Here is a 10,000-nt window from a genome sequence, read left to right on the forward strand (position 1 = left end):
TTAGTATTATTGTTAGGTATTAAGTTGGGTTCTTTATTGTTGTATTTATTTATGTGTTATATGTATATGTGTATGTCATTTTCCTGTGTTTCATGTTATATCTCTATGTGTATGTCAGTTTCATGGTTATTGGGTTATTAAATAGCTTTTTAAGTGCCCTTTTTGCATTTCCTCACCAGTTGAACCTGCAGTGTTTTTTTTTTTTATTGTTATTGTTCACCGGCTCCCCGATGCCAATCTTACCCGTTTAACCCGTGAACGTAACACAGGAAAGGAAGAAGGAAGGAGAGAAGCTAATGGTTAGGATAGTGAATAATGGTGAAAATAAATGAAAATAAAGTGAGGAAATACCGATGATAAGGGAAAAGTAAAAAGTGTGTTATGAATGCTAAAGAAGAAGAGAAAAGAGTGATAGCTGAGGTGGGATAAGTGAATAAGAGTGAAAATAAATGAAAATAAAAGGGAAAAACAAACTGATGATAAAGGAGGATTGAAAAAACAGATAAAGTGATGGGAAGATTAGCTTTGGTTGAATTAGTGAATAGTGGTGAAAAAAAAGTAAAAATAAGAAAAAAACACTAATGAAGAAAAAGTAAAAAGACTTCTAAATGTCGAGGATAGAAAAGAGAAAGGAAGGAAAAAGAGAAAGGAGAGAAAGAGAAGGAGATGCTTAGGTGGTGTTTAGACAAGATTAGATAAATAAATGTGTATATAGACAGAAATAGGAAAAAACACATGGATGATAAACGATAAGTAAAAAAATTATGTGAATTAGAAAAAGGAAATTAACCTCATTTTTTAAGAAAGAATGAGCTTTATGATTAAATTAAGTTAGGTTAGGTTAATGATAGGATTGGTTTGGTTAAGGATAGGTTAGGTTAGGTAAAGTTAGGTTCAAATTAGGTTAGGTTTGGTTAAGGATAGGTTAGGTAAGGTTAGGTTAAAATTTGGTTAGGTTAAGGTCAGGTTAAATTAGGTTAGGTTAGATTAAATTAGGTTAGGTTAGGTTAGGTTAAGTTAAAGTTAGGTTGGGTTAAGTTAGGTTTACAAATACACCAATCACTCTACATTACTAATTAAAAAATCTACATTATAAAAAAGAAATAAGAAAATATAGAAATAGTGAAAAAAGAGAAAAATAAATGAGTATAGAAGAAAGAACAAGAAGTAGTGATATATATAGAATAAAAAGAAAGATCAACACAGAAAAATAAGAAGATGGAGAGAAGCGAGGCAGTTAATGAAAGAGAGAGAGAGAGAGAGAGAGGGAGAGAGGGAGAGGGGAGAAGGATTATGACCGGATCATTAGTGAGGGACAAAAAGATAAGTTGATAGAGAGAGAGAGAGAGAGAGAGAGAGAGAGAGAGAGAGAGAGAGGGAGAGTGAGAGTGAGAGGTAAGATTGTTACTGTGAGCGACATATGAGAAGACGAACGTGAAAGAAAAGGAGGAGGAGGAGGAAGAGGAGAAGGAGGAGGAGGAGGAATTGAAATAGAACGGAGAGTGATGAAGGAAAGGAGAAGAAGGAGAAGGAGGAAGAGGAGTAGGAGAAAAAGGAGGAGGAGGAGGAGGAGGAGGAGGAGGAGGAGAAAGAGGAAGAGGAAGAGGAAGAGGAGGAGGAAGAGGAGGAGGAGGAGGAGGGGGAGAAACGCAATAAGTTGTTTCATGAGCGTGAAGTTGTATTTCCGTGAAACACACACACACACACACACACACACACACACACACACACACACACACACACACACACACACACACACACACACACACACACACACGGAAGGGGAAATGCGAGGGAAACCTAACACTGGAGTTTGGAGGGGAGAGATGGAAAGAGGGGAGGGGAGAAGAGAGGAGGAGGAGGAGGAGGAGGAGGAGGAGGAGGAGGAGGAGAGGAGGAGGAGGAGGAGGAGGAGGAGGAGGAGGATGAGGAGAGAGAGAGAGAGAGAGAGAGAGAGAGAGAGAGAGAGAGAGAGAGAGAGACAGATAGACAGACAGAGACAACCTGCATTTGTCTTATAAAAGAAAAACATTTTGAGAAAGAAAAAGAATGAAAAATTATCTCACTCTCTCCTCTCTCATCTGCCCCTCTTACTCACTCCCTCTCTCCCTTTCTCCCTCTTTTCACCTTTCTTTTAATCCCACTTAGCAACAATTTAGCATTTCATAGTCACAATCAGTCATAAAAGGCAGAGTTAACTAAGACTTCAAGAAAACCCGCCAAAACTTACCTTTACCTGCCCATCAGTTCATTAGAGGCCGCTGTTCTTAATTAGAGGCCGCCTTACCTGCCTCCCGTCACACTTGTCTATTGAAAATGTTGCTTCTATTCATGCACTATTACTCTCTCTCTCTCTCTCTGTGTGTGTGTCTCTCTCTCTTTTTTCTTGTCTGTGTGTTTGTGTTTCTGTCCGTTTTTCTCTGTTTGTCTCTGTGTCTCTCTCTCTCTCTCTCTCTCTCTCTCTCTCTCTCTCTCTCTCTCTCTCTCTCTCTCTCTCGTTTTAATTAATTTTATATATTTTGTATTAATCCTTTTGTTTTATTTCACTTGTTTGTTTAATTTAGTCATTTCATTATGTATAATTTGTAATGGGTAAATATTTTTGTAGTTTGAATGACCTATGATTGGTGAAATAATAATAGTAATGTTGATAATGATGTGTGTGTGTGTGTGTGTGTTGCTGGTTCTTTGATGTTTTTTCATATTCTTTTTCTTTTTTCTTTTATTTTCTTTAGTTTTCTATCTCATCTCTTTTTTTTTTCCTTTTTCCTTATTTCTATCTTCCCTCATTTTCCTCATCCCTTTTTTTCATTTTTATTTTCTCTTTTTGTTTTGATTTTCCTTCCTCATCTTCTCTTTCCTCCCTTGTCATCACTTTTCTCTTTCTCTCTCTCTCTCTCTCTCTCTCTCTCTCTCTCTCTCTCTCTCTCTCTCTCTCTCTCTCTCTCTGCTCCTCTTTATCTTGATTTCTCGTCATCTTTTTAAATTTCTCTTTATCACCTTCCCTTCTTCCTCTTTTCCTCTCTTTTGTCTCTCTTTTGTATTCCTCCTTCATCCTCTCTTTTTCCCTCCTCCTCCTGCTCCCCCTCCCCCCCACACACACACACACACCAATGATAAAAAATATTATAACCTCTCGACTAATTACAAGGCAGGATGAAAAAGAGGAGGAGGAGGAGGAGGAGGAGAAGAAGAAGAAGAAGGTCAAAGGAGATCAGGTCAAGAAGAAATTAAGCCAGGTCGAATGGAGTGAGGTCAGGGAAGGTTACGTAAGGTCACAGTAAGTTGAAAATAAGTTAGGTAAGGTTAGGTCAAGTTAGGTTAGGTTAGGTCAAGTTAATTTAAGTTAGGTTAGGTGAGGTTAGGTCAAGTTAGGTTAGATTAGGTCAGGTTAGGTTAGGTTAGGTCAGGTTAATTTAAGTTAGGTTAGGTGAGGTTAGGTCAAGTTAGGTTAGGTTAGGTCAAGTTAGGTTAGGTGAGGTTAGGTTAGGTTAGGTTAGATCAAGTTAATTTAAGTTAGGTTAGGTTAGGTTAGGTTAGGTCACTCACCAATACTGCCGCGGGTCACCAAGTGGATATCGACATGATCAGTGGCCACCAGAATGTCAATAATGAACTGACCCAGCCTGACCCCTGTGTCCCCGCGCAGTTCAGTAGCGATGGGGTGGCGGGGGCGGGGGGAGGAGATGGGGACTGGGGAGCGGGAACCAGAAGAAGAAGAGGAGGAGAGGAGGTTTAAAGATGAGGCGGAAGATGAGGAAGAGAGATTTGGGAAAGAGGAGGAGAAGGAGGAAGAAGGAAGGATTGAGGAGGAGGAGGAGGAGGAGGAGGTAAAAGAAGGAGAGGGGGAGGAGGAGAAGGAGGAGGGGGAAGGAGAAGGAAGTTTTAAGGAATGGGAGGAAGAGGAAAAAGAAGAGAGGGAAGAGGAGGAATGAAAGATTGAGGAAGGAGAAGAAGAGGAGGAGGAGGAGGAGGGAAAGTTTAGGGAGAAGATAGAAAGATTTGTTGAGGAGGAGGAGGAGGAGGAGGAGGAGGAGGAGGAGGAGGAGGAGGAGGAAGAGAATGAAGAAGAAGAAGGGGAAGGGGAGAGGTAATGGAGGTTTGAGGAGGGGGAAGAGGAGGAGGAGGAGGAGGAGGAGGAGGAGGAGGAGGGGTATTTTTAAGAGGGGGGTTTTGGGGGGACGTATTGCCAGCTGTTGAGGATAATTTTTCTTGTGTCTTGTCGTGGGTGGTGATGTGACCTGAGAGAGAGAGAGAGAGAGAGAGAGAGAGAGAGAGAGAGAGAGAGAGTTCATTAGTTTCTCGTATTTTTTTCAACTTCTTTTTATATATTTATTTTTTTTACTTCAAAGTCACATATCGGTTCACTCACTCGATCTATTTCGTTTCACTTATTCATTTATGTTTGTCTGTCTGTCTATCTATCTATCTATTTATCTATCTATCTATCTGTGTATTTGTCTGTCTGTCTATCTATCTCTCTATCTATCTGTCTATCTATCTATCTATCTATCTATTCATTGGCTGAGTGACAAATTAATAATCAGATGTTATCGGTGTATCTGTTTCTGACAATACGTTAATTTGTTCATTGAGTTTCAAATAAATAATAATGAATGAAAACCAAGAATCGTATTTATATATTCACCAATTGTCTATTGTATCTGTTTATTTATCCATTTATTGACTCAAGGTGCAAAAAAAACAATAATCTTTTAGTAACAAAATAAACTTTTATCTTAGCAGGTTTAACTTAAGAACATGAACTTATCTAACCTTATTTCAAAGCTCCCTATCTTCCCCGTCCATGAACCTATCTAACCTTCTTTTAAAGCCCCCTATTAACTCAGCCCTGACTACATGACCACTGAGACTGTTCCACTCATCTGTATGGAAATCAGTTTCTTCGCATTTCTTTCCTAAACCTGAATTTTTCAAGTTTAAACCTATTATTTCTGGTTCTGTCCCCGCTATTGATCCTAAGAAGTACATTCATATCCCCTCTGTCCCCTCTGTTAAAACCCTTATGCCACTTAGATACTTCTATCAGGTCCCCTCCTAACCTACGTCTCTCTAAGGAAGGCAGATTAAGTTTTTTCAGTCTCTCTTCATAGGGCATATCCCTCATTCCCTGTATCTTTGTAGTCATCCTCCTTTGCACTGATTCCAACAGAGCTATGTCCGTCCTGTAATGTGGGGACCAGAATTGTACCGCGTAGTCAACATGTGGCCTGACCAGCGCCAAGTATAATTTTAGTATTACTTCAGGACTCCTGCTTTTAACACTTCTAAAATAAATAAAACCATGTTGAATTTACTTAATTTACTAATGGTAGTTGAGTAATTGTCAGCTTCATTTCATTTCATTTTGTTTAATTCTTTACTGTTCTTTAAGGGAACCACCATTTCAAGTGGGCATTTTTTTTTTTAATATTTTGTTGCCGTTGGCTGGTTTCCCTCCTGCACACAAAAGAAAAAAGTCATAGGTTTCATTTCATAGGTTCCAATTCCAACCTGATGATGTGGTTAGGAGACAGTAAAACAGGTAGAAGTAAAAAGAAAGCAACAGGTTATCTCTCTCTCTCTCTCTCTCTCTCTCTCTCTCTCTCTCTCTCTCTCTCTCTCTCTCTCTCTCTCTCTCTCTCTCTCTCAACAAGCAGTAAATAAATGTATAAACAGATACATTAGTGAATTAGTGAATAGTAACACAAATAAATTTATCCTTATTTCTCATTACTATAGAAGTTAGTGAAATAAATGTCTTGTTTTGATTTTTTTTTTTACTTCTTTTGCTTATTTATTCACTTAGCAGATTTAGAGAGGGAAGAGTGCGTGAAACTAAGATAAACTAAGATAAAAAGGATTGTAGAGTTGAAAGATAAGGAAAAGAAAGAGAAATAAGTGAAAACAAGAAAGAAAGAAGTTGAATTATAAAGTAAAGACAGAAAGACACAAGAAAAAGAAAGAAGGAAGAATAATAAGGTTTGTGGGTCCAGAGATAGAAAGAAAGAAATTGAGAGAATGAGGAAAGAGAGAAAGAAAAGAGGAAATAATTATAAGGTTTGTGGATTCAGAGAGAAAGAAATTGATATAATAAGAAGGAGAGAGAGAAAGAAAAAAAGAAAGAAGAAAAAAAGAAAAAAATATAAGGTCAGTCCAGAGAAAAGAAAGAAGTTGATATGATAAGAAAGAAAAAGAGAAAGAAAAAAAAAAGAAAAAGATAAAGTTGTAGGTTTAGAGAAAAGAAAGAAAAAGAAATAATAAAAGAAAGAAAAGAAATTATTATAAGGTTTGTGAATTTGAGAAAAAAACAAGAAAAAAGAAAGAACAGGAAGAAATATGAAAGTGTGTGAATCGAGAGAGAAAAATAAAAAAGCTGACAATGAAGAAAGAGAAAAAATAAACAAAAAAGAAAGAAAAGAAAGAAGAAATATGAGGTTTGTGGAATAATAAGAAGGAAAAAGAGAAAGAAACAAAAAATAAAAAAATATAAGATTGTGAGTCCCAGAGATAAGAAAAATAAAAAATAAGGAAGGAAGGAAAGAGAAAACGAAACAAGAAAAAAAAGAAAGAAAAGAAAGAAATTGTGAGTCCCAGAGATAAGAAAAGTGAAAAAAATAAGGAAAACAGGAAAGATTGACAGCATTGTATCAAGAAGGAAAAATTGAAGGGACGACTTGACAGGAGAAAATCTGGAATGTTTTGGAATTTGAGAGGAGAAACGATGGTGAGATTTGAGAGAAAAATGGATGGGAGTGTAGAAGGTGATAGGGAAAAAGAAGAAAAGAAAAGTGAATATTGATGACGATAAGGAGGAAAGGAAGAGATGAATAAGGAGAGCTGTCTGTAATGAAGGAAATTTGTCAAGGGAAGAGAAAGGAAGGAAGAAATGAAGGACACAAAATAGAATAATGAACAATAAAAAAAAAATGAGTTTAAATATACAATGTTTTGGAATTTGAGAGGAGAAACGATGGTGAGATTTGAAAGAATGATGGATGGGAGTGCAGAAGGTGATGGAGAAAAATGGTATTGTAGAGAGAGATAAAGGACACGATGCATTATTTATTGATCCCTTATTATAATTCATCCCTTTCTCTGGTAAACTCTGGAACTGCTTACCTGCTCTTGTATATCCACTTTCTATGACTGGAACTAATTTTAAGAGATATTTCAAACACTGCAGCTCTCTAGTTCTATTTGACCTGACCTAACCTAACCTAACCTAACCTAACTTATTTCAACTTACTGTGACCTTACGTAACCTTGCCTAACATGACTCCATTCGACCTGGCTTAATTTCTTCTTGACCTGACCTCATTTAACCTCCTCCTCCTCCTCCTCCTCCTCCTCCTCCTCCTGCAAGATTTAACCAGTATTTCAGCATTATTACTGATTCATGGTCATGGTGAAAAATGATAATGTAAAGAGAGATAAAAGACACGATGTTTCAGAATTAATATGGCCAAAAATAGTGTGATTTGTATGGCTGTGTAGATATGAGAGGGGATCGTTTGGGAAAGATTGTGAAGATGGAAATAAAAGTGGTGATGAAACATTATTGGGAACTTGTGATGGAAAAAAATGATGAAATTGTTGAAAATATGTGATAAGAAAAAGAGGAATATTTGAATGGTTGTTATAAGAAGAAAAAAAAAGTGGAAATTGACCAAAATAACGAGAAAAAAGGTGGTTAACTTGATGATGCTGAAGAAAAGATAAAAAAAAAGAAAGAAAAATGTGAGAGAATAAAAAAAAAACATATTTGAGTGGATATAACTAGAAAAAACAACAACAACAACAACAAGAAAGAAAAACATAAGAATAATAAAACGTTGAAATGAAAGACAAATAAACTTAGAAAAAACAAAAATAAGTAAAAAAAAAAAAACTTGAAAACACACAAATCAAAGCCTCAGTTTAAGTTTAAATAACCCAAAAAAGAAACATAATATGAAATCAAGTAAAAAAAAAAAAAAAAAAAAAAAAAAGGTGAAATAAAAAAAACATGAGTGAAATAACTAGAAAACAACAACAACAACAACAACAACAACAACAACAACAACACAACAAGGAAAAACAACAACAAAAAAATAAAACGTTGAAATTAAAGACAACCAAACTTAGAAAAAACAAAAAGAAATAAAAAAAAACTTGGAAAACACTAATAAAAGTCCCAATATTTAGATAAAAAAAAAAAGAAAAGAAAAAAAGAAATAATGTAAGTTGAAATTAAAGACAACCAAACTTTGTAGAGAAAAAAAAGAAAAGAAAATTACAAAATATCAATAAAAATAACTCAATATTTAAGTAACCCAAGGAGAGGAACAGAAAATGAGAAAAAAGTAGAAAAAAGAAAAAGAAAAAGTGAAAGAATAAAAAAAACCCAGATTTGATTGAAAATTATTAGAAAAAAGACAAAAAGACAAAAAAAAAAAAAACTACAGGAAAAAGAAAGAAATAATGAAAGTTGAAATGAAAGATAAACAAACTAAAAAAAAAAATAATAAAAATAATAAAACCTTGAAATTAAAAACAACCAAACTTTAAAAAAAATATGAAAAAAACAATAAAAAACTCAATTATTTAAAGCAACTCCAAAGATAGGAACAGAAAATGAGAAAATAAAAAAGAAAAAAGAAAAGAAAAAAAAGTGAAATAATAAAAAAAACTAATTGAATGACCATTTCTAAACAAAAAGAAAAAAAAACGCAACGAAGGAAATGAAAATTGAAATGAAAGAACCAAACGAAGAAGAAAAAAAAAAGATATTAAGAAAAAAAAACTCAAGACACCAAAAAGACCCTCAATATTTAAGTAACCCCAAAATAGGAACAGAAAATGAGCAAAGGTTGAAAAAAAAAAAGACGAAAAGGAAACAAATAAACAAGTGAAAGAATGAAAAAAAACACATATTCGACTGAACATAACTAGAAAAAAAAAAAAAAACGAAATTCAAAAACCAAACTTAGAAAAAAAGAGAAAAAAATGAAAAAAAAGAAAAAGACTCGAAAAATACCAAAAAAAAGCAAAACAAACTCGAAATAAAAGATAACCAAAATTAGAAGAAAAAAAACAAATAAATGAAAAGAGAAAAAACTGGAAAAACCAATGAAAAAAAAAAACTCGAAATATAGAAACAAACTTAGAAAAAAGAGAAAAATATATAAAAAAAGGAAAAACACTAGAAAAATCCCAATAAAAGGCCACAATATATAGATAACTCAAAAATAGAGAGGGAAAATTCACTCACCATACATTTCATACATAGACAAGATTGGTTGTGATATGTATAGGGAAGGAGGAAAGAAGGGAGGAGGAAAAAGAGGAAACAGCTGAAGGGGAAGGGAAAGTGGAGGAGGAATGAGAGGAAGGGAGAGAGAAGAGAGAGAGAGAGAGAGAGAGAGAGAGAGAATTTCCATTACATCTCATTTCTTTTGTTGTTTCTTTGCAGTATCTTTTTTTTTATCTTTCTTTTTCTTTTTCTTTTCTTTTTCTTCTTCTTGCAAAGGATAACATCTTCAGTCAGGAAGCTTTGTTTTGTTTTGTTTTTTTGTTTGTTTGCCTTTTGTTTGTTGTTTTATTCCGAGTGTCCTGCTTTTGTGGATTTTTAGGGTAGACAACAACAACAAAGACAAAAAGCGACAACAATAACTACTACTACTACTACTACTACTACTACTACTACTACTACTACTACTATTCAGACCAATAACACCACAAATCACTCAATATACACAAAAAAACAATAACAATCAAATGAACAAAATAAATAAACATTAAACAGAATATAAACGAAATAAATAGACAAATGAACAAAATAAATAAACATTAAACAGAATATAAACGAAATAAATAGACAAAAATTTCCTTCACACCTGTGCACACTAATTAATTACCTGTGATTTTGTCGTTTACACCTTCCAAGGATCTTTTGTCACGTTTAGCAGAGACATCCCTCAAAGCTGCCGCCCCGCATCCCGTTTTCTTCAGTTCTTCC

At 34.6% G+C, this 10,000-nt stretch overlaps 1 protein-coding gene across 1 annotated transcript in view; it reads right to left on the reverse strand.

Moving 5' to 3' along the window:
- LOC123501830 (ionotropic receptor 93a-like) overlaps window positions 1–10,000 on the reverse strand; it is a 70,089-nt gene that overhangs the window by 39,552 nt on the left and 20,537 nt on the right. The window contains exon 2 of the mRNA XM_045250858.1: window positions 3,550–3,693. Coding sequence (XP_045106793.1) covers window positions 3,550–3,693 — 144 coding nt within the window. The remainder of the gene's footprint in view (window positions 1–3,549; window positions 3,694–10,000) is intronic.

This window comes from Portunus trituberculatus, chromosome 10 (assembly GCF_017591435.1).
Source record: "Portunus trituberculatus isolate SZX2019 chromosome 10, ASM1759143v1, whole genome shotgun sequence".
Classification (NCBI taxonomy): domain Eukaryota; kingdom Metazoa; phylum Arthropoda; class Malacostraca; order Decapoda; family Portunidae; genus Portunus; species Portunus trituberculatus.